General features: G+C 45.2%; 2 protein-coding genes across 2 annotated transcripts in view; one reads left to right on the top strand and one right to left on the bottom strand.

The window, feature by feature from the left end:
- Nucleotides 1-1,110: 1,110 nt before the first annotated feature.
- On the bottom strand, nt 1,111-14,412 carry SFTPB (surfactant protein B). The gene is made up of 11 exons (XM_083454143.1): nt 14,242-14,412; nt 11,700-11,833; nt 11,402-11,473; nt 9,562-9,687; nt 8,517-8,666; nt 7,165-7,272; nt 5,812-5,995; nt 3,753-3,913; nt 2,342-2,422; nt 1,575-1,679; nt 1,111-1,316 (listed from the first exon to the last, which is right to left on the bottom strand). The coding sequence occupies exons 1-11, from the start codon at nt 14,285-14,287 to the stop codon at nt 1,281-1,283; spliced, it is 1,203 nt and encodes a 400-aa protein (XP_083310269.1). The 5' UTR covers nt 14,288-14,412; the 3' UTR covers nt 1,111-1,280.
- Nucleotides 14,413-19,307: 4,895 nt separating this feature from the next.
- Nucleotides 19,308-25,104, top strand: part of SNRNP200 (small nuclear ribonucleoprotein U5 subunit 200) — a 46,067-nt gene continuing 40,270 nt past the window's right edge. Inside the window, exons 1-3 of the mRNA XM_083453559.1 lie at nt 19,308-19,521; nt 20,971-21,134; nt 23,780-23,951. Of these exons, the coding sequence (XP_083309685.1) occupies nt 19,477-19,521; nt 20,971-21,134; nt 23,780-23,951 (381 nt within the window). The 5' untranslated portion in view covers nt 19,308-19,476. The remainder of the gene's footprint in view (nt 19,522-20,970; nt 21,135-23,779; nt 23,952-25,104) is intronic.

Genomic DNA, 25,104 nt, shown 5'->3' with positions numbered 1-25,104 from the left:
GACCAACTGCTCAGGATGGATATTGAAGGCACTTTTACAGTGGCTTTGTTCCTACCTGTGTGGCTTGAATCCAGAGATTAATATAGGGAGGGGGGCTCAGCTCCCTGGCACTTGTGCTGTAGAGTTCCACATTGGTCCCCAATGTTATTTAATATCTACATAGATCTATTGAGAGCAGGACTTTTGGAGCTTTTTTGGGAGGTAGGGTGGGATATATCTTTCATAAAATCTGAATCGGGAGAGGCTGTGGAAGTCCTGGACCCATGACTGAATGCAGTGGTGGACTGAATGAGAGCCAATAAACTGTTTGGATCCAGGGAAGATGGAGGCTCTGTGGGTAGGAGGTTCATGTGTCTGTTCTGGTGAGGGTTGCAGGTCCATGGGTTGGGGTGGTACTCCTGGATTACATCCATGTCATTAGAGGCCCAAGTGTGCCTAGGAGCAACTTTTGCCAACTTGGGCTATTTCTGAACTGGGGTAGCCTGGCCTCTGCATTCCATGCATTAGTGACCTCAGGACTGGATTACTGCAATGCACTGCATGTGGGGCTGCCCTTAGGCTCGATCCCAAATCTCCAGCTGGTGTAGAATGCAATGGCTAGACTACCAATGGAGGCAAATGGCTGCCAGCAAAAAACACCTCTGTTAAAACATCTACACTGGCTGCTCATCTGCTGGGTCAAGTATCAAGGTTCCTGCATTAATATACAAATCCTTGAATACCTTGAGTCCAGGATACCTTAAGGATTGACTGAGCCCTTATATCCCAGCTCAATCACTGAGGTCATCCAGAGGAACACTGTTAGTTGTCCCCTGTGTTACAGAGGCCCAAAGGTCTCAACTAGAAGTTGGGCATTTAGTGTCATCAGACCCATGCTGCGGAAGAGTCTTCCAACAGAAATTAGGTGGGTATCCTTGCCTCCTGGAGTCTCTTGAAGACTTTTTAAAATGTCAACAGGCCTGTTCATCTGTTTAAGTTTTTCAGATGCACGTGCCTTTTTCATGATCATTTGGAATGGTTTTAACAGTATTTTCTTTCTCTTCTAAATTTTGCTCTATGCTGCCCTGCTATGAGCCTATAAATATTTTCATAAATAAAATCAAACACAAATTGGGGGATGAGGCATAACTGTAATAGTTGAGAGTATGAGAGCTTCATGGTTTCCCTCATCCCCTGCCACAATGATCAGTCATCAGGAAGAATCCAAGCAAGTGGTTCGTGGGGCAAGGCTGTGTAACCCTCCCCTATTCGCTGTATGCTCCTGGCTCCCCGTTCTTTGGCTACAGCCACACGTGATCCTGGCAGTGCTGCACAGCCTAGAAGGGAGAGAAGAGAGAAATTAGATCCAAACCCAAAAGAGGCAATGCAGACATTCTGTAGTAGACGAAGGTACAGAAGCTACCTGGGAACTTCAGGGTCTCTGCAGTTTCTGTGCTGGGGGCATGTGAGCCCTTAGTGAACCCATCTCAAAGCTTCCTGTTGTCAAAGACGGTCAGGGCAAAATCCTGGCATCTGGAGATAGATTTCTTCTTTTGGCACATTACAAACCCAAAGAACCAACACTCCATTCTCACCTTGCATTCCTCAGCAGTGCTCAGGCTGGAGCACCAATAAGTGGGGCCCTGGGCACAGGCAGTGGTTCCTGGAAAAGGCTTCTCAGCCATGCAGGCTCCTAGTTCCTGTTAGCAAGGGAAAAACTTGCAGGGGGTTAGAACAGGTGATGGTGTCTCTTCCAAATCTACAATTCTATGAAGAGAAGAGGGAAAGCAGTCCATGCTGCTTGGCACCTGTACATGACATAGTGTGTTCACCTTTGTTGCTAGAAACTTCCCATTTCAATATAGGGATAGTATCAATTGGGGGCCTCTCTGGGAGATTCTGAGATGGTTAGAATGGCTTGAAAAGGGGTTTTCCCACTCCCACCTCTTCTTTCTCTATAGCTTCAAGGAGCTATAGAGGACCATCGCCCTGATGTTCTAGCAGCACCCATTTGGCTTTTCATCTTCCTCTTTTGCATTGATTGCTTTACAGGTCATCTTAAGCTTTAGCATCTGACAACTTCCCATATCTGAATTTGGTTCTGCTGGCCATCGTTTAAGAGTACCTGCCAGAAGGGCAATGACCAAATGTCAATACAGTACACAGGAGTAAGCAATGTATGCTGTACTTGGGGAACTGAAGAACCAACTTCCAGAAAGTTTAGTCAGCTTGCTACACTTTGAAAATGCTTTCCAAGCCCTCTATGCTGTGCTCCTCAACTGAAACATCTGAAAATGCTACACCAACAGTGAGCAATGTGAAATTGAATGTTGTTGTTCTCTCAAGGATGATAGCCTCGTACCTGGCATGTCCTCTGGGCGCTCCAAGGCTTGGCAAGCAGTAGGAACAACTTTGGCTCATGCTGATCAATGAAGCTTTTGCACTACAAAACAGGAGGAAGAGAAGTAAATATTGAGCCACTGCTCATCTGGCCCCTTTGGCTTGGCCACCTGTGCACAGAGGGTGTTAGTGGAGTCTTGGGACTGGCTAATTCACTATCTATTGTCCATGGGCTGGTACAAGTGAAGTTGGGTACAAATAGAAAATAGGAATCATCCCTCTCTCCACTGTTTAATAATAATAACCACAACAACATTGAGACTTTAGAGTCTTATGATTGCCCCCATTCCTTGCTCCTATCATGTCTTTCTCATGGGCAGGGCTAGTCAATGTGGTACCCCGATGTTGGGCTGCAACTCCCATTGTCCCTGATAATTGGCCGTTCTGGCTGCGATTGATGAGTCAAAAAAAAAATCTAGAGGGCACCAGGTTGGGTAAGGCTGTTCTATAAGTGGCAGTAATTATTCAGTCTCCTAGATGTTTACAGTGATGGGAGTTGTAGTCCAAACCATCTGGAGGGCATCAGGTTGAGGAAGGGTGATGCAATTGTGAAGTGTCCCCAAGTAGAATTTTGAGAAGCTGTGATCTTGTCCTTACTCTCGCATTGGGCTGCTTCCCAGCATATCTATGGAAGACCACCGTCTTTCAAATCCCTCAAAACACTCTCACAACTTCTTAGCCTCCCCTTATCCTGCTGAAACCAAAGCCTAACTGAACTGACACATTTAGTTCTGTCTCCCCTATGACAAACCCAGTGAGGTGCTGTCCAGATTTCATTAGACTACAATTCCTAGTGTGGTATAATGGTTAGAGGGTTGAACTAGAATCTGGGAGACCAGGGTTCAAATCCCCACTCAGCCATGAAGCTCACTGGGTAACCTTGAGCCACTCATAACCTAACCAACCTCACCTGGTTGTTGTGAGGCAACTGTGGGGAGGAGAACTATGTATTCTACCTTGAGCTCCTTGGAGGAAAGCTGGGATATAAATATAATAAATAAATAAATAAAAAGACTCATCATCATCATCCCCAGCCAGCATAGCCAATGGTTAGGGATGATGGGAGTTGTAGTCTAATAACTGTTGGAAGGCACCAGACTATGAGCTTAAGAAAGGCAGCTACTGCCTGGGTCCCCGTTTGTGATTGTGACACAGGGCAAGCCACACACTCATTCCTTGCTGCATCAGAGTCGGGAAGAAGCAGCGGCATAAAGGGGTGTGATGAGGGTCCTGGGCCTCTTCCTCCAGCTAGGAGGACAAGGAAGGCCTTGCAGTGTTCATCTCATGCCATGTTTGTATGGGAACTGGCCTTTGCATATTGTTAACAATCCTTTGAAGAAGGCTGTGGCTTTCTGCTCTTCAGGGTAACCCACCTCTTCCCAGCTCTGAAAGGTGTTGCTGCAGGCTGTCAACAGAGCTGCTTCCATTTCAGCCCTGCTGCTGTTGGGCTTGAGGGTTGCCTTCACCTGGGTCTTGAGAGCCAGGCAGGCTTGGCAGCGGTCAGCTGGGCCAGAGAGTGACAGTGGAGGGGTCTCTGCAAGGGGGGAAAGCACAAAGAGGCAGGGCTGTGGAGCAGTGCTGTGTTTTCGCGTGTGCGCGCACACACACACGAAAGCTTTATACTTTCCCAGCTACCCACTGCCCTCAGTTGGATCTCAGTCTAAGCAGCCAACTTGCTATAGCAGGTTGTGACCTAGGGTGTGATCACATTACCACCTCGGAGGGCAATGAAGTTCCACACTCAACCCAAAGCTATTGGCTTCATTAGTGTCTGATTCACTTCTGTTTGTGTACACACCAAGGGGAGTTGACAGGGGTGGAAATGTCTTTACCTTAGCTGGAGGCAAATTAGGAACAGCTTAAGGACTTCAATCAGTGCAATTAGTGCAATTGCCCTGGGGGAGGAGATGATGCTCTACCTTGCACCCCTAGCAATGAGATGTATTGGTGCCCCTGCCCACATCCCTTGTCCCCTTGGCAAAGAGATGTTGGCCGCTCAGAGAAGCAGCCCAGGGAGCGTGCACATGGGTGGGTGGGCTCCTAGCCACCCTCAGCCGCCTCCCTGGGCCTGCACCATTGGCAAGGGCCAACCTAGCTAACCCCTAGGTAAGCCTCTGCATCTGTCAAACAGTGGAAGAATACAGACAAAGTGTCAAAGGATGCTGTTTGCACAGCTGGACTGACAGACAAGCATGCCACCCAATCAAATGCTTGTTCAAACTGGCGGACCCCCACCCTCCACAACCTCTTCCAGCACCTTCTGGGGAGAATTAGTGCCCTGCAGCCAAGTGCACCCCAACTCTGGTGCATGCCTGCCTGCAGGGAGCTTGCTCATTTTTACCATCTGCAGTAGGAGGCAGCAGTTAGTGAAAATAAATGGGAGGGAGGCAAAGGGTGTCCACATTACCGCCTTAAAGGGTAGCAAAGTCCCCCCCCCCATGTTTCACAGCTCCCCCCCTCCTCCAGCTGTCCACATCAGCAGGGCCTCATTCTGTTTCTGTACACAGGGAGAGGATGTCTTTACTGTTTGCATAGGGGGGGGGGTCGCACCTTGGCTAGAGACGAATTAGGAATGTTTTAAGGACTCTGAAGTGTGCAGCTGATTTGAGAAGTAATGCATCAGACTCGCAAATACAGGTTACTCCTGCATTTTGGATAAGATACTGCGAACACGGATTAAAAACGCAGCACTGGGAACGCAGAGAATGCACAGGAAACAGGAGTGTGAACAGAGCCAGTCTCTGCTTTCTAAAAACTCTTTGTTGTTCCCAGAATCGTATGCAAAGCCGGTTTGCCCATTGTAGAGAATAGCTGGGCTTGCATTGCATTCCATTGCTAGGGCGTCTCCAGGTTGTCACTGTTGTGGGGAGGGATTCAAGGGCATATGGGGGAAATCTAGTTTGGCAGCATTAAAGTGAATAAAAACTATCATCCTAGTACAAGTCTACTTGGGAGACAGAAAAATACAGACTTTTTGCAATTGGGTAAGTGACATGGTAATGCATTGAAAAGTGTGGAATAATGCAATGGTTAATGGGAAGATGTGCAAACATCACACAAACCGATCAGGATGGAGGTTCAGTGAAGACCAGGCAGAATCTTAAATTCTGGCTTCTGCTGGTTTAGCTTAATCCAGGCCTTGGTGTGAAGCAGGGCCAGTGAGAGGTGTGGCCTAGAGAGAGTTTTGAGGGCCACATATTTGGCCCCTGGTCCTGATTTTCTGACCCCTTGACTTAGCCTGATGTGGCCTGTGGAGGAGCAGAGGTGAGTATGTGGCCAGGCTGCTTCTTGTTCTGGATGGCAAGGTGCTACACACAGAACCAGCCAAAATGATGGAAACTGTCCAGAAATTTCTCAGAGTGACAAACATCACAGATTACCACAAGATCCCAAAGCACCACTTAGCCCACCAAGGTTTTAGGTTGTCTGTACCTGGGCCACAGTTTTCTTCTGTGGCACACATGAGCATCATCCCACAGATCAGGTTTGGCCCCAACTTGCCCATAACCGCGTCTACAATGGTCACAGTGTATTTCTCCATCAAGCACTGGCACATCCCAGCAGCGGCTCCTGGTGCAAAGCGGCAGAGCTGGGCCATGGATTTGCCAATAGCTTCCTAAGGAAGAAGACAAAGGACTTTGGGTGGAGTTAGTGGCCTGCCCTGCATCAGAATCCAGACTCGGAGACATCATTCTCAACTTGAAAGCTGCCGCCTGCCTTGCAGTTTAGGACACATGAAGGTGGAACCGAGGAAGATGCCAAGAGTCATCACAAGGTTAATAATAATAATAATAATAATAATAATAATAATAATAAATTTTATTTATACCTCGCCCTCCCCAGCCGAAGCCGGGCTCAGGGCGGCTAACAACAATCAAAATAATCCAACATTCTAAAAACCTTTCATTATAAAAATTAATTAAAATCAAATTGATGGCAACCATTAAGCAAAATTCTGTGCAGATTGCCACTGACTGTAACACTGCATGAAAGCAGGATTTCCCCTCAATAATTAGATAGAAATAATGCTTTAAAAAAGGTGGAAATAAAAAGCATTCAAATAATAACTCACACTGTCCTGTTTTATTTTCATGTCATCATTTTTTCATGGCTTTGTTCATTCTGGATAAAGGCTTCAAAAGCCAGAAAGTGGCCTGGGAGGGCCTGTTTACAGGATGTGCATAGAATTTATTAGTCCAGCTAGATCAAAGGTCCATCTAGTTCAGATTCCCCACAGTGGTGCCTTTGGGAAGCCAGCAACTAGTTACTGATATACTAAAAGCCAACTACTGAATAGACTTTTCTATGTCACTTCTAAAGGAATCTAAATCGGTGGCCTTCACCACATATTTTGGCTATTATTTGACAGGACTCCTTCCTTTCCACTTTCCCCACATTTTTCCAGCTCAGTTTTGGCTAAGTTGCCACAAAAGAGGCTGAAAGTTGAAAAGACAAAGACCTGCCCAGTCCACTCATCCCAGGAGCTTCTACTCCACCTTTTCTATCAGTTAAACTTTTAGCTTCCTGAGCTTTGGTTGCAGACACTTTCACAAGCTTAATGCTGAGGTCCAGAAACATTTGATAAATAAATAAATGAAAGAACAATTTAGAGTCTTGTGAGGTTGCATTCTGGACCAGAGTTTGGGTGTGTAAAGCAGACTTCTTCAGATGTTTCAGACCAAAATGTCCATCAGACCCAGTATGAAAGGACTCTGCTGTCTGGGGCTGATGGGCATTGTGTTGGAGAAGGCTGAATTAAGGCACAAAGAAAGGAGAATACGATACCTTGGGGAGGCTGGATTCAATCCGGCCTACAAGGTTCTTGCACAGCCAACACTGAGGCAAAACATAACGCCAGGGCCAAGGGAAGAGCAGCTCCTCCTTGGGATTATCCTGGGAAAAGAAATAGGAATAAGTCGTGTAGCAGGTAGGCACAGAAATTACCGGTAATAAAAGGTGCAACAGAGCAGATCTCATTTTGGGAAGATTCAGCTGCTTCATTTCACCCACCTGAGGGGCCTCATAGCCCTGCCTTCAAATATGCTATGCCTGTTATGGCGCACTCCCCCCCCCCCCCAGCTTTGCCATTTATGTACCATAAAAGCCTAGGACTTGCCGATCAGAAGGTCGGCGGCTTGAATCCCTGCGATGGGGTGAGCTCCCGTTGCTCGGTCCCTGCTCCTGCCAACCTAGCAGTTTGAAAGCACATCAAAGTGCAAGTAGATAAATAGGTACCGCTCCAGCGGGAAGGTAAACAGCGTTTCTGTGCGCTGCTCTGGTTCGCCAGAAGCGGCTTAGTCCTGCTGGCCACATGACCTGGAAGCTGTACGCCGGCTCCCTCGGCCAGTAAAGCGAGATGAGCGCCGCAACCCCAGAGTCGGCCACGACTGGACCTAACAGTCAGGGGTCCCTTTACCTAGGTCTCTTGATTCTCCTACCGCCTACCCACTGGACTCTTTCTCTGCCCATTCTCCCCTACCCTTACCTCATTCCTCTTCCTTTCTATCTCTGCCCTCCTGCGTTGCTCACTGCAGTGCAGCTGTAACTGAGTGCTTAGCATATTTTTAGTGGCATTTGTTGCCTTATAATGGTTTCAAAGTGGCTCTATATATGCTCTTGTGCACCACCCTGTGAAAAGGTTTTTCAAAAAGGCAGGATATAAATGTTTAAATAAATACATCTATCTATCTATCATCTATCTACCTATTTATTACATTTATGAAGCACCTATTCTTACAAGAGGCCCAAAGCGCTCCTCAGTTAATCCCCATGACAACCCCGTGGAGTACGTTAGGCAGTCACTGGCCCAACCTCAGTGAATGTCATGGCTGAATAGGGATTTTTGCCCTGGTTTTCCAGGTCCTAGTCTGACACTCTCTAGCCACTAGAACATACTGGCTCTCTTTTTAAACCATTATAATTTTATTTTGATGGGAAAGTAGAATGAAGTAGGATGCAATATGCTTTCCTAGGCAACTGCTTAGATCAGCCTTCTCTGACCCAATGCCCTCCAGATGTTTGTGGGTTGTACTGTCAAACATATGGAGGTTACCATGTTGTGGAAGGCTGGCTTAGGGGTTTATACAATTTTCTTTCACTGGACTGGAGTTCATGTCATCAAAAGAGGCTCTCCTTACCTGGGTCTTGTTGTTGGGCATAATCAAAGCTTTGCCTTGCAGGAGCTGGATCTGTTCTGCCACCTTTTGAACCAGCATACCAAAGATGTCCTTGCTCTCCAGTGGGTCAGACTGGCAGAGGCCAAACTTTGCACATACAGCACCGGGTTGCTGAAGGGCAGAAGGGATAAGGCATGAGAAAGGAATACTCCATCTCCAGTTGCCCTACTCTGACAGGCAAGGCAGAGGCATGCCCACCATGTGGCCTGATTTTCCAGGGACAGTCCCAGAATTACGAAAGCCACCCCAGCTTCTGATTTGAACCTGGAATGTCCCTATTTCTCCCACTGGCTGCCACGAAGGAGCATCCTGTTGCCTCTCCATGGCTACCGCTGCCAGATTCCCCCCTTGGGCAGCTTGTAGCAGCTGCTGGACTGCAGGTGAGGAAGAGAGGCTGCCACCTGTGAGGGGAAACCCCCCCCCCCCATGACACACCAGCTCTGAGGTTCAGGCAGAGCACAGGGCTGCCCTGGGCAGGAAGAAAGGGGGAGATGAGCAGTGTGAAAAGAAGCCTTGAGGTTTTTAAAAAAACGATTCCAGCATCCACATCTAATCTTGCCCCTTTCTAAAATGTATTTATTATTTATTTTTAAATACATTTATTGATGTGTGTGCTTCTTTTCATAAAACAAATTTTCTGATAGAAATTTGATTTGCGGGGGGACACAAAAATGGGGAGGTCATTTGTGGGGGGGGGGAGTGAGAAATGTTCCTATTTTAATCTGAGGAATGCTGGAGGGTATGAAGAGGTGGTCCTTGCAGCACAGGCCTTGGGGAAGTTTTCCTGCACAAGCCCCATTGTAATGTGCAAGAACTTCCCAGTGGAATGGACCAGATGAGCCTGTCAGCTGCTTGGCTGCCCTTTCAGGGCATCCAAAACCAACTACCTCATGACAGAGCAGCCTCTGCTTTCCCTCCCTTGCCCTCCCTCCACACAACAGCCACTGTGTTGTTTGTTGTGGAGAAATTATTTGCCATTGATGTGTGTGGGGAAAGGGCCACTTACAATCTGTCCTTCTAAGGCGGTGATGAATTGAGAATAGTAGGTATCCACAAGCTCCTGGCATTTTGGGATTAAGGTCTGAAGTGAAAAAGCCGCACATTCGTGTTTCAAGTAGTTCTGGATGGCCTTCTGTGTGGGAACAGCAATGTTTAGAGAGTAGAGGGGAGAACATAGGACAATTTCTGGGTGCCAAGATCCAAGTTTAGGGGAAGTACTTTTTGGGGAGAGAAGCCCAGCAGATACTTTAAACATGCAGCAAAGTAAAGTGTGGAAATATAGGCTGTAACACCTTTAAAATGTGCCCCTCCACATGAGTTCCAAAATGTCCCCTTAAAATGTTTCTTTTCCTTGTTTCCCCAGCATAGGAAAAAGACCATGTTTCGTAAGTTTAAAAAATGGTTTACTTACAAATTCTCCATAGGTGAGAGTCATGTGCTTCAGAAATAGTTATACAGGGAGTAAAACTTTGCCAAGTGGTGAAACTTCCTATAGGAATTCAAGAGTGGCTCATGCGGGTGAGCGGAAGCAATCAAGTAGAGTGAAGAACAAAGTTCCTCCCAAGGTGGTGGGAAGTGGACATAGCTAAGCCTGGCAGTATAGCTTACACTATGGTATTAACCTCTTCCTATATTAAATAGACATGCATGTTTGTGATATGAGGCTGGTTACCCCACACATAGGGAAAGCCTGCTGGATCAGGCCAATGGTCCACCTAGTCCAGCATTCTGTTCATAGCTGTCAACTTTTCCCTTTTTTTGTGAGGAATCCTGTTTGGAATAAGGGAATTTCCCTTTAAAAAAGGGAAACGTTGACAGCTATGATTCTGTTCTCTTCATTTAAAGCCATTCAAGTTGGTGGCCATCACTGCCTCCTGTGGGAGCAAGTTCCATAATTTAACTGTGTGTTGTGTGAAGAACTTTATTTCATCCAACACTCAGCTTCATTGGATGTTTCTAAGTTCTGGTGTCTGGGAGCTATTTGGGCAAGACTGAGATCTCTGTCCAGCTGTCTCTCACAATGCCTGCCTCTCCTGGGACTATTCATACAATCAGCTTAGCTAAGAACATCAGAAGACCCCCAAGGGAGCCCTTTCTGGTCTAACAGCCCATTTGCATAGTAGCCAACCAGACGTCACAAGCAAGACCTGAGTGTAATGGCCCTCTTCTCGCTGGTCTGTCCTCTTTAACAGCACCACCCTACACATGTTCACTCATAAGTAAGAACCACTGAATTTAGTGACACTTACTCCCAGGTAAGTGGGACGCGGGTGGCGCTGAGGGTAAAACCTCAGCACCTAGGACTTGCCGATCGCATGGTCGGCGGTTCGAATCCCCGCGGCGGGGTGCGCTCCCGTCATTCGGTCCCAGCGCCTGCCAACCTAGCAGTTCGAAAGCACCCCAGGGTGCAAGTAGATAAATAGGGACCGCTTACCAGCGGGAAGGTAAACGGCGTTCCGTGTGCTGCGCTGGCTTGCCAGATGCAGCTTGTCATGCTGGCCACATGACCCGGAAGTGTCTGTGGACAGCGCTGGCTCCCGGCCTATAGAGTGAGATGAGTGCACAACTCTAGAGTCTGGCAAGACTGGCCTGAACGGGCAGGGGTACCTTTACCTTTTTACTCCCAGGTAAATAAATGAGTATGTAGGGTTTCAGCCTGAGACCCACATTAGACTGCAGATGCATAATGGGTTATTTTTATTTACAGGATTCTCCATGGTATGAAGGGAAATCTGGGTTAAATGTCAACAAAAGGTACAGACTAAATGCTGCTGCCAAAAAAGAGAGAGAACAACCTTGTGGGCAGCAGCAGCACTAATTCCACACATTCCAGCTACCTGGGTTACCTTAAAGGTTGACTCCTTGGCCATGCGAACAAGGATGGTCACAATCTCTTTGCAGTCTGCACAAGTGTCTTCCTGGAGGAAAAATTAAGGAAATGAGGGCAACCTGAAAATGCAGCTGTCACAAAACCCTGGGTCACTGGCAGAAAGTGGGCAGGCAACCACTGGGCTTCTTGACACAATATGCCAAAGACAGAGACAGTGCAGCTGTCCCCAACCAACCCCACCCCCAAGTTTTAACTTCCTGCACCAAAGTCAAGTCAGAGGAGGGATAGAGAGAGAGGGAACAGCAGCTACTCACTTGGGTGGCACTGTTCCATCCAGCTTGCATGCAGTGTTCCCAGGCACCACACTGGATGGCCGTCACGAGGTTCTTGCACCAATATGTAGGACCTTTGGCACATCCATCCTCAATGGAAATCTTGCCAGCCAGCACTGGAAAAGGGCAGAGAAGGACATGCCCTTGTGAGCAGCATCATAATGTGGGCAGGATAATATTGTTTTATAGGTTTGGTGGGAAGTGGTGTGGAGGGCAGTCTGGAATCTGGATGACACACGTGATCCTTTCCAAACCTGTGATCCTGTATATGTGAGGTTAGAATACACCTGTCATCTGCACCTTAAAGGGTGAGCGCTATTGCCTTAGAGACAAACGAGGAGCCCTTTCCCCACCTCATCTGTCTGGATGATACATCATCCTAGGATGTAGAATAATAGGCCATGAGAGGACTGTGTATGTGAGAGCTGGGCTGATTTGGGAAACTGGAAAGATGGAGACATGTCTTGCTCTGTGCTCAACTTGGGGCTCCCCTGGAAACCTGATGGGGAAGCAAATCTGCTGAGGTGTTGATTCTGTAAACCCTTCCATCCTATGCTCAGGTATATAGGTAAAAATGTAAAGGTAAAAGACCCCTGGACAGTTAAGTCCAGTTAAAGGTGACTATGGGGTGTGGCGCTCATCTAGCTTCAGGCCGAAGGAGCTGGCGTTTGTCCACAGACTGTATACATGAAAATAAAACCATATATCCTAAAGAAACCACAGTCTCTGTTGACCATTCCAAGCAATCTGAACCCTGGATAAGCACTGGAACTCCCGAAGTCTCTTTCTGCTCAAGGAATAGGGTACACAAGACAATGTGCTCATCTTAAAGTCAAGTCTCTGAGTCGTAGACCACAGGAAGCAGTGCAATGAAATCTCAGTTGACACACTTGAAAAGCCAGGGAGGGAAACAATCTCAGTATTTCCAGTGTTTGCAGCTCAGGCTCTCCTGGACTAATTTTCCTCAGTCGCATGACGAGGAGGGGCATCAGGGCATGGTTGAAAAATTTTACCACTTAGGTTGTTTACTCAGGTTTGTCCAATATTTGAAGTGGAAGCAAAAGAGGCTGCCTGGTTTGCAAGCCAGCTGTGGTCAGAGATTCTTTGGCACTCCTAGCGCAGGAGCAGGGAACAGACCTGGACCTCACAGCCTTCAGAGGGTGTGGACTCAACCCTACCAGTTGCTCTTACCTTGCCTTCTGTTGCACTCTTTTTTCTTCCACTTTAACCCCTCCTTTCCTCCAAGGAGCTCAGGGTAGCAGTGCCTGCATCTCCCCCACTCAACAATTTTGTGTGATAGATTAGCCTGAGCAAGTGTGACCGGCTCATGGCTTAACTGGCTCTGTGAGGATTTGTGTCTTTCTCCAGTCCTAGCCCAACACTCTTAACTATTACAGCATGTTGTCTTTCTAGAGAGGGAGGTAATTCAGTGAGGAGTAAGCTGGATTCTTTATGGCTGGAGCTATTGGGTTTTGTCAGGAACCAGGCTCAGCCCCCACCCAGTGAAGGCTAAACCTGCCCTGTGGGTGACTTGCCTCTGTTGTCTGGTATCAGGAATATAGGAAGCTACCTTATCCTGATTCAGAACATCAGCTCATCTACCTCAGTTATCTATAAAGGTAAAGGGACCCCTGACCATTAGGTCCAGTCGTGGTTGACTCTGGGGTTGCGGCGCTCATCTCGCTTCATTGGCCGAGGGAGCCGGCATACAGCTTCCGGGTCATGTGGCCAGCATGACTAAGCCGCTTCTGGCGAACCAGAGCAGCGCATGGAAACGCTGTTTACCTTCCCACCAGAGCGGTACCTATTTATCTACTTGCACTTTGATGTGCTTTCGAACTGCTAGGTTGGCAACGGGAGCTCACCCCATCGTGGGGATTTGAACTGCCAACCTTCTGATCGGCAAGTCCTAGGCTCTGTGGTTTAACCCACAGCGCCACCCGCGTCCCCAGTTATCTATACTGACCAGTAATACCAGAGTATTTGTTTGCCCTCCTAAATTAAAGATTGTTATCATTTACTCTTGCTGTCTGCTTATTTTGGGTCCTTTTATTTTTAACTGGGGTGTTTTTTTTACCTATATTATATGTACTGTTTTATTGCTAATTTTTGCATATTTTATACTATTGGAAGTAATTCACTTAGATTTTTTTTTAATTGTTGTTGTTGTTGTTTAGTCGTTTAGTCTTGTCTGACTCTTTGTGACCCCATGGATCTTTTAAATTTAAGTGACATTAATAAATTGACATGAATAAATGATAAAAAAATTAAAGAACACTATGCAAACCAATGGAGCACACCAAGCATGACTAGAAGCCATGGATATCCCCCATGAATTTGCCTAATCCTCCTTTAAAGCCACTAAGTTAGTGGTTATCACTGCCTCCTGTGTGAGTACCAGTGTGGTGCGTGAATAAGTTACTTATTTTATCTGTCCTGAATCTTCCAACCTTCTATTTGAAGTTCCTAATGGCCATGGGGAAAGGATGCCCCATCCTCCACCTGCCCCTTCCCCAGTGCTTACCAGCAGGACCTCCACAGAGCAGAATGACGAGAAGCAGGTGCCACATGGTTGTGCTGTGTAAAGACCCCTGAATACGGCTCTCTTTTATAGTTCTGCTGTAGAAGGAGGGGCTTGTGGGGCACCAGTGGAGAAGATCTGCCGAGATCCTGCCCAGCTGAAAGCATCATGTTACTGACACATCTACAGTTTCACTCACGCTCAAGCTTGGCTTCCTGTTGGGCATGTAGCCCCTCAGTTCTGAGATGTATTGAGGAACTAGAGTTACAGGTACTTTGTGTTTGAGAATTCCCATGTAACTCTGCTACAGTGGAGGCCCTGATCAGTGGCATAACATGAAGATACAGCCCTGAATTAGTTGGCACATATTATTCAGTTCCGAATTACAGTCCATTCCTGCAACCATTCCAGTCCTAGGAACCCTTCAACTCTTCTATTCTGGTGCTTCCACACCAGCTGGTTAGTCTGGAATGGGCATAGTGTCTTCTTTATTTTTACAGAACATTTCTCTGTCTCTCCTTCCTCTCAGGACTTTAAAAAAAAATTGCTGGGAAATATTATTATGATTGTTGTTGTTATTGAATTTATTTACCACCCTTTATCCGCAGGTATAGTCAGAAAATTTGACTTTTCCATGCAATTTTATGTGGTAAATCTGTCCTTCAGTCTACATTGGAGATTATTCTTGATCCCAAGCCCTGTTGTCTCCCTCATATTCTTACTGTTCCCCTCTGCAGGACTGATCTGTAGTCTTGTGGATATGCCAGACTTGGGCTCCCCCATCTCATGTGGGGAGCAAGTGTCACCAGTAAACTCCATAATTAATAACAGCTTAGCTTTCATAGAACATTTTTGGAATTTTAAACATTAAACACTGAGTGGTTTAACAGTCAACCCTGGGAACTCTGCAAATCGTAGTTCTGTAGGGGAAATAAGCATCTACCGGAACCCTTAAAAAGCTACAGTTCCAGGATTTTTGAGGGGAAGTCACAGTTGCTTAAAATTGTATAGTGGTACTTCTATAGTAAATGATATAGTAGTAATAGTGCAAATGAGGCCTGTGTGAAGCCTAAGAAGACCACCTGCTGACTTCTGGTTCATCTGTTCATCATTTTTTTTTACACTGATTCTTAGATGTAGGGCTCATTCAGGTCTTTACAGTGCCATAGGATTTGCTACACAATTTGGCTGCTTGTTGCTTTACCTCTTTGATGACTGGAACTACAGCACTCAAAAAGGAGGCTGGGCTGGGTGTGGAATGTAGCCGCACATTCTTGAATCAAGGATGGGCGAAGACTCTCTTGTTATGTGGACGTATTGATTCCCACCAGGAGTATAACTGCTCTTGGCTTTTCCTCTCTTAGCTGAGTGGGACTCTTGAAAGGGGGCTTATGCAACTAAGCAAATAGCATCTGAATAGAGCCATTCATCCGCTCCTGGACTGGATGACGAGGACCATCATCAACCTCTCCATTAATGAGCATTCTGGGACTGGCTGCTGTTTGCAGAAGAGGGCAGGGACCCTCTTCCCAGATTGCCATGTTCCAAACCTCCTCTTAACTTAAAAAAAATGTGTATGTATGTGCAAATTGTGCAATGCTGATGTCACACACCTATCCTCGTGATTGATTTCTTGAACTAATGGCAACTAAGGTAAATAAACCAAAATAAAAACATAGTCCCTGCCCACACAAGGAAAACAAGAGTACAGGAGAAGGGGGGGGGGTGTCAGGGATTGGATAGAGGAGGAAGGGTGGAGACCGCCTCCCCAGCTTGAACCTTCCAGAGAAGAGGAAGACATTATAGATTTACAAAAGTGGTTTGTGGGAGGTCACAGCTCAGAGGTAGATGAGGGATGAAGTTGAGATATACTGGGAGAGGAGGAGGCAGAGACAGAGCAGCTGGCTGACACGTTATCACTAGAAAGCATTCCAGACCCCCCCTTCTCCCAGAACCTGGTGAGCATTGAAAGTAGGAGAAGAAGAAGAATTTGGATTTGATATCCCGCCTTTCACTCCCTTTAAGGAGTCTCAAAGCGGCTAACATTCTCCCTTCCCTTCCTCCCCCACAACAAACACTCTGTGAGGTGAGTGGGGCTGAGAGACTTCAGAGAAGTGTGACTGGCCCAAGGTCACCCAGCAGCTGCATGTGGAGGAGCAGAGACGCAAACCCGGTACACCAGATTACGAAACTACCGCTCTTAACCACTACACCACACTGGAGAGCAAAGGCTTGGAGACAAATGGCCCTAAGCGGCCACCATAAGGTGGGTGGTGCTGTTGATGATTGAGGAGAGAAGGGGGGGTGGAGATTACTTGGACCAACGCAATTACTCAAGAGGCAACATTTCTAAGACTCTCTCTGTGAATATTGAATAAAAGACCTTGGTAAGAACTTTCCTTGTCTGGGGGCCCCGCTAGGGGCGCCTTGGAAGATGGCCGACAATACCATCTCTCCGGCTCACACAAGGTAATTTAGGGGCTGATTATGGGAGTATATCAGCCTCCCGTTTTCTTCCCAGGGGATGGGAAGATACTGCCTCGTCCGCAGTTGCTCATAAATCACCCCCGAGTTCGAAAGAAGAAGGGGGTGAGGGCACTGGACGGAAAGCCCTCGAGCGAGTTCTGGAGCTCCCAGACGCTGCTTTCAAGAGCGAAACTAGTTGCATTGCTTAAGATAAAATTAGAGAAAGTAATTACACATGTTTTGAACGAAGTAGGGGTGTATTATCTGCTAACTAAATCTACCACTGAGAAGTCAAGAGTGATGGGGCAGAATGACCAGAAGATTACATCAAAGAACTACAGCTATGTCGATATGTTGAATAGAATGGAAAGGAGGGGAAACTTTCTTTCTTTTTCATTATGATTTACCTAACAATGCCCCCCCCCCCCCCGAAGAACCGTCACATCATTGATAGCAAGTGAGACTGGAAAATAAACTGTGTGGAAATAAAAATATTAACAAAAGGCTGGGACCAGGTTCCATGACGCCTGACAGGGGCAGATCAGTGTGAGCATACAATAAAGTTTGCAGCTTTGAGATTCAGGGTAGATTAAAAAATAAAATATTGGTTGACGTTTTCCTTGGTTAGGGATAGGTTTTGGGTTAGGTTTAAGATTAGGGTTGGGTAAGCATTAGGGTTAGGGTTAGCATTTTAGGATTAGGATTATGTTTAGTCTTAGGTTTACGTTTAGGGTAAAGGTTAGGGTTAGGGTTGTGTCCGGGTTAGGATTATTCTCAGGTTTATGGTTAGGGTTGCCTTATGGTTAGAGTTAGAGTAAGGTTTAGGGTTAGGGTTAGGCTTCTAGTTAGGGTTACTATTGCGGATATGGTTAGGGTTGGGTTAGGGTTAGAATTGGTTAGGGTTAGGCATTGGGTTACTTTTAAGAGTAGGGATACTTTAGAGTTAGGGATAGGATTAGGCTTATGGTAAGGGTTTGGGTTCCATTAGGGTTTGGGCTTGGGTTAGGCTTAGGTTGGGATGCGGGTGAGAGCCTAGGACTTGCCAATCATAGGGTTGGCGGTTCGAATCGCCACGATGGGGTGAGCTCCCCTTGCTCTGTCCCTGCTCCTGCCAACCTAGGAGTTCGAAAGCACGTCAAAGTGCAAGTAGATAAATAGGTACCACTGCAGCAGGAAGGTAAACGGCATTTCCGTGTGCTGCTCTGGTTCGCCAGAAGCGGCTTAGTCCTGCTGGCCACATGACCTGGAAGCTGTACACTGGCTCCCTCGGCCAGTAAAGTGAGATGAGCGCCGCAACCCCAGAGTTGGTCACGACTGGACCTAATGTTCAGGGGTCCCTTTACCTTTACCTAGGATTAGGTTTAGGTTTAGGGTTATTCTCAGGGTTAGGGTTATTCTCAGGGTTAGGGTTAGGTTTAGGGGTAGGTTAGGGTTACAGTTGCAGATAGGGTTAGGGTTAGGATTGTGTCCAGGTTAGGGTTAGGGAATTCCCCTAAAAATGTTTAGGGGTACTCTCATTTCCTACTCATATTGAAATACTGGCTTAGCCTTTGGGTTACTGTTAGGGTTAGGATAGCCTAAAGGTTAGTGTTAGGTTATGGTTATGGGTTATGGAATAGGGTTTGGGTTAGGCTTAAAATTAGGGTTGGGTAAGGATTAGGGTTAGCGTTAGGGTTGGTGAGTTATTCTCAGGGTTAGGGTTATTCTCAGGGTTAGGATAAGGTTACCAGACGTCCCTGTTTCCCAGGGACAGTCCCCAGATTTACAAATCAGTCCCCTGACAAAATCCATCTGTTTAGTAGGAAGTTGAAAAGTGTCCCCGGATTCATTGAAAAAAATCTTAGGTTAGATAACCTTAGGTTAGGATTAGGGTTGGACTAGCATTAGGGTAAGAGTTAGGCATTGGGTTACTTTTAGGGGTAGGGATACCTTAGAGTTAGGGATAGGCTTCGGTTTATGGCAAGGGTTTGGGTTCTGTTAGGGTTTGTGCTTGGGTTAGGGTTATTCTCAGGGTCGGATGTTCAGCTTCTGAAAAACATTCAAAAATCAGAACATTTACTTTTGGGTTTTCGGCATGCGGGAACCAATGTTTGACCATAACACTAGTGTCTCAGAACAAATGTATCTGATCTTTAGAAAACACAACCTGAAAAAAGAGACAATGCATGTACTTTTGTAAAATAAGAAATTCTTTAATAAAAATTATTTTTAAAATATTTTTAAATATTTTAAATATTTAAGATCTGGGCAGCCAAGCAGAGATATATTTACACATTCGTGTGTGTGACAAATTCCAGAGGAAGCATCCTGTTAGGCTGCAATAGATTGTAATGGATTGCTTTGCAGTCACTTCAGCACCAGATGAAGAAAAAGTTGCCCCACCCCTCGCCCGGTCCCGTATTTTGGCCGAATCAAGGGGGCAGCCCGAGGCTTCGTTATTTTCGTTATTGTCTCCGTTATTTTCCATGAGCGGCTGTCACTTTGCAGCCTCTATGGAAAGAGAAGGGAGGTAACCATGGCAATCAGAACCCGGAAGTGCAGTGCACAGGCCGCTCTAGGATTGTGAACTTATTTCTGCCCTCCATCCCTCCGAGCCAGTTTGAAAGAGGAAGAACTTGTAGTGTTCACCCGGAAGCGGAAGTGTCGCTGCAGCCTGCTGCGTGCGGAGATCGTTTCGCCGCGTTCGAGGAGCGGGAGAAGACGCCGCCGAGGCCGAGCGGGGCAGAAGCGGCTGCTCTTGCGGGGCGGTAGCGGGGCTGCGGGGCCGCCGCCATGGCGGACGTCACCGCTCGGAGCCTGCAGTACGAGTACAAGGCGGTGAGTGGCGGGCGCGGGGGGGGGGTTAGCGGTGCTGTAAACCGGGCTTGTTGTTAGTGGGCAATGCTCGCCGTTTGCTCTAGTCAGACCACATCCTCTGAAACTTGACTGGAGTTCAGTGGGCCTGTTCTGAATATGGCTACAAATATGGCTACAAACGGGGCTTACATTTTCAGCCGGAACTCACCGGGACTGAGTTCCGCTGCGTGTCGGAGGCGACGTTGTAATGCGGCCGCAAGCATGCCAGCAGTTGGGCGGAGAAGCGTCCCTCACCCCCAAAAAGCGTTGTTTCCCCCTACAGAAGGCTTTGGCTCCCCCTGGTATAGTACTTTTTAGGTGCTTTAATGTTTCATGATAAATTATAAAAATACTGTTTTTTAAAGAAATCATTTTTAATGATGTCCCAATAAAAATAGCCAATCAATATATCCACATCATAGTCTGGACATCTGAAGCATATCTCCAAATCTCCAATCCTGCCTCCTCTCATTGTTTTCATATTTTCCACATCCCAGTCCTAACGCTTTAATTATAAAAATACTGTTGATTGTTAGTATTGTTAATTGTTTATAATATTACTAGGAAAAAGTTGCTGTTTTTTGTGGCGAGAATGAAGAAGCTCTTTTTGACCCCCTGACTCCCTTTCCTTGCAGGCAGGGCAGGCAGGAAGCAGCCCAAATCTGTAAGGCCAGCTGAGAGGTGGCACCTATCAGCTTGCATGATGCTGCTGCACTGATCTCTTGGAAGTTGAGCGGGAGGAATTTCTCCTCCCACACCCTCAGTGCTAGCAGCGGCAATTTAAATCTGAAATCTTAGGCGCAGTATACTGCACCAAGAGTTCAGAAACTGCTCACACTAATGAAATCTCCTGTCACCAAACATGCCTAACACTATGGGAGTTTTGGACGCTGCTGGATGATGATGGATTACAACACCCATCATTCTTGACCATTGGTCATGCTGGTTTGGGCTGATGGCAGTTGTATTCCAACAAGTTCCAGAGAGCCACAGGTTCCTCGCCTCTGTAGTAAAGTAACACAGTTGCCCATTTTAATAAAAATGGCAGGAATTACATAACATTTTTACTGTTCAAAGCAAATAATATACAAATCTCTCAGACCAGTTTTACTATCTCCTTCCTACTGTGGAGAATAGGTGTCTTCCTGATGCCACCTAGTGAATTTGAGTGAGCTGAAATTTGACTCACAGATCTTGGGATTGTAACACAAGCTCTTAACCACTACAGCAGGTGGTGTTTTTCAAACTGCTGCTGACAATGATGTGAAACCCTAGAGCTGAACTTGTCTATTACTTTTATTCTTGATAGAAGTCAATAATTGTGGGAGGGGTATGGCAAAGGAGGCTCTTCTAATAGCAGAATATTTGACCATATGTTTCATTTCCTTCTTCTTTTCTCTCCCCCTCCCATTGTCTTCTTGATTCTTCCAGAACTCTAATCTTGTACTTCAAGCTGATCGCTCCCTGATTGACAGGACCCGGCGTGATGAACCTACGGGAGAGGTCCTGTCCTTGGTGGGGAAGCTGGAAGGAACTCGAATGGGTGACAAGGCCCAGAGGACCAAACCCCAGATGCAGGAGGAGAGACGAGCAAAGTGGGTGAAGACTATTTAATATGTTCTTTTGTCTGTTGTGTAATATCTCACTGAATTCTAGAGTTGGATCCAATAATTGAATGTCTGTGCTTATCATATTCAGGCCTTTGTCACTAATCAGCTGAGCTAAGTGCTCAGTTGTTCAGGGAACTTCTTTTTTTAATTTCTGGTTTTTTTCTATTTTACATATACAAACAAAATAAAAACATAAACATAAAATCCCCTTTGACTTCCCACCCCCCATTGTGGATATTAATATAATCATTTCCTCTTCGGTATCTCTTTTATAACTCTATTCTTACAAATCCTTTATCATTCCATTCTTCAAATTTTTACTACAAGTTTTCTGTCAGTCCTACCAATGTGTGTAATTGTTTACAATAGTTTTTCAAATACATTGTAGACTTCGCCATCTCAACATAGTTCATCAGTTTTATCTGCCACTCTTCCTTGGTCATAGTTGTACCATCTTTCCATTTCTGGGCTAACAGAATCTGCACAGCCGTGGTCGCGTACATAAATAGTTTCATCTGGTCCTTCGGGGTCTCTGGACCTATAATGCCTAAGAGAAGAGCTTCTGGTTTCTTAGGAAAAGTTATTTTCAATATTTTTTTTCAATTAATTGTATATCATTTCCCATAAGTCTTTTATCATCTTAAATGACCACTACATGTGATAAAAAGTACCCTTTTTCTTTTTCCATTTCCAAAATGTTTTAGACTTTGATTTATAGATTTTAGCTAATTTACAAGGAGTTAAATACCAACGATACATCATTTTCATATAGTTCTCCTTCAAAGTGTAACAAGCTGTAAATTTTAATCCTGTTGTCCATATTCTCCCACACTGCTAATTCCATATTATAACCAAAATGCTTCACCCAGTAGACCATAACCAATTTGACCTGTTCTTTAGCTTGCCAATTTAATAGAAGTTTATACATTTTAGAAATTAACTTAGTTTATTCTCTAACAGTTCCCTTTCAAACTGGGAGGTTTTATTTAAACAACCCTTCTTTTTGTCAGACACTTCATTAAGTTGGTGATATTGCAGCAAATCAGTTTCTAATTCTCTTATATCTTCAAACCTCCTTAATTTTAAATCTTGATCTACTTCTATTAATAATTCTTTATATGTTGTACGATCATTTCTCATCTTCCTTTTTTTTTTACCAGTATTGCTTCAAGTGGAGAGAGCCACCATGGTGTTTTGTGTTCCAATAAATATTTGTATTTGTCCCATACTTCATTTTTATCACATATATCCTCCCTATAAGTGATAAGTTCATCCTTCCCCAGATATCTAGGCTCTTCTTAACTCTAGACTTTCACTCAATTACCTTTAAAAATTTAATTTAGAACCTTTGGTATACTGACCAAAAGTTCCTCTACCGATATCACCACATTGTTGGCAAATGCCTTAAGTTTATATGTTCTCTGCCCCACTGTTAGCCCTTTTATCTCTCCATCAGATCTAATTCTTTTAGCTAGAACCTCTAAAACCAATATAAACAATAACGGTGACAAGGGGCAGCCTTGTCTTGTCCCCTTAGTAAATAATGTCTTAACAGAAAAATTTAAAAGAACTATCAGCATAGCATATTGGTTAGAATAAATTACCTCAGTTGCTTTCAAGAATGTCTCTCCACAGTTCATCTTTTCTAAAAGTTCTGTCATAAAAGTCCATGAAATGTTATCAAAGGCCTTTTCTGTATCTGTAAACATCAGCGCTGCTTTTTATCCTTTCTTACTTCAGGGTATTCTATAATATCAGTTATGTTCCTTACATTATCCTTCAACTGCCTCCCCAGGAGAAATCCGGCCTGATCTTGATGTATTATGTCCTTTAATACGGATTTCGTCTGTTTCGCCAGTATAGATGCAAATAGCTTATAGTAAATTGTTCAATAGAGAGATCGGCCTGTAATTTTTAACTCACATTAGAGTCTTGTTTTGGAATAAGTGTAATATAAGCATTAGTCCATGAATTTGGAACATTTCCTGCTACTAAAATTTCATTCATTACACCTTTCAGTAGTTGGAGTAAGAAGTTCTGTAGTTTCTTATAATATTTTGCTGATGGTCCATCTGGCCCTGGTGCTTTACCTATTTTGAGCTGGTTTATTACCTGTTGTATTTCCATCGTTGCTATAGGGGCATTTAAGTTGTTCAGGGAACTTCTAGCCTGCTCCTTTATTTTAACTGACAGCAACTCTGATCTTTCCCATCATCTACTCCCTGATCCTTGTAGCTGAAGATTAAACCTGGGCCTTCTGCATGCAAAATATATGATTCACTGCTGAGCTACACCCTTGAAAACATGGTAGTACTCCAACATCAGTAAAAATAACATTATTCCCTAAGATAGTAGTAGCAGTAATAATAATAATAATAATAATAATAAAATAAAATAAAATAAACTTATGTGCCGCTCATCTGACTGGGTTCCCCCAGCCACTCTGAGCAGCTTCCAACAAATTAAAACACAATACAACATCAAACATTAAAAGTTTCCCTCAACATGGCTGCCTTCGGGAAAGAAGCATGTGCTTTCTGTGTGTGTGCATGTGCTTATCTCTTCTGGCTATGAATTGGTCAGGTGTTCTCTTTCCTGATTGTGTGCCATCGATCTTCTCATCTTTCTAGGAGGCGGAAACGAGATGAGGACAGACATGACATTAATAAGATGAAAGGTTACACTCTGCTTTCTGAGGGCATTGATGAGATGGTGGGAATTATCTACAAACCCAAAACCAAGGAGACCCGAGAAACCTATGAAGTCTTGCTGAGCTTCATTCAGGCAGCTCTTGGAGATCAGGTGAGTGAAGAAAGTAATTCTCTAGGGGCATTGATTAACTAGATGCCTAATATCCCCGTGTGTTCTGCTCTGTGTATGGACCAAAGAGAATAATAATAAAAGCATATGAAGCATTTTAAATTTCTGCAGTTATACCGATATCCGGCATTATGTGTTCAGTTAACTTAATTGCACAAGCCTAGCAAATAATGTAATCAGCTAACACTAAATATATGTGGCTTAGCAATTAGGAATCATTTCCTTGCTTCCGTGGTGGAGCTGAGATGGTAGAAATGCAAATGAATACAAGAAATAAATAATAACAAATGGGGACATTTCTCAGAGATGTATTTTATTTCTATTAAATGATTTTCTGGTCTTGTGTCTGCATGATGTGTCCACCATCTGAAATATTGCACCTGCTTCCCTTCGTTTCACACCATAGAAAAAACAGTGCTTATCCTGAAGTAAACTCAGGTACAGTGGTGCCCCGCAAGACGAATGCCTCGCAAGACGGAAAACCCGCAAGACGAAAGGGTTTTTCTTTTGCAGAGGCGCTTCGCAGGACAAATTTCCCTATGGGCTTGCTTCGCAAGACGAAAAATGACGAAAAAATTTGAATTTTTTTTTTGCTCCAAAACCCCTTATTTTGAATCGCTAAGCTGCTAAAAGCATTTTAGCAGCAAAACCGCTAATCCCCCACCCCTTAAAAAGCCGTTTTTAGCCCTTAAATCGCCCATAGCGCTAATAGCGCTACTCCGTCAATGGGCTTGCTTCGCAAAACGAAAAAACCGCAAGACGAAAAGACCCGCGGAACGGATTCTTTTCGTCTTGCGAGGCACCACTGTATATGGAGACGTACTCGGAAATACATGTCAGACCTGTAATGAAATATTGTAGTGTAGGTAAAGGTAAAAGGTAAAGGATCCCTGGACGGTTAAGTCCAGTCAAAGCCGACTATGGGGTGTGGCACTCATCTCGCTTTTCAGGCCGAGGGAGACGGCACTTGTCCACAGACAGCTTTCTGGGTCATGTGGCCAGCATGACTAAACCACATCTGGTGCACAGAGGACCATGATGAGTGCTAGAGTGCATGGAGACACCATTTACCTTCCCGCTGTAGCGGTACCTATTTATCTACTTGCACTGGTATGCTTTAAGACTGCTAGGTTGG

This window comes from Podarcis tiliguerta (assembly GCF_965153285.1).
Source record: "Podarcis tiliguerta genome assembly, chromosome: 8".
Taxonomy (NCBI): Eukaryota; Metazoa; Chordata; class Lepidosauria; order Squamata; family Lacertidae; genus Podarcis; species Podarcis tiliguerta.
This window is presented reverse-complemented; position numbering and strand designations above follow the sequence as displayed.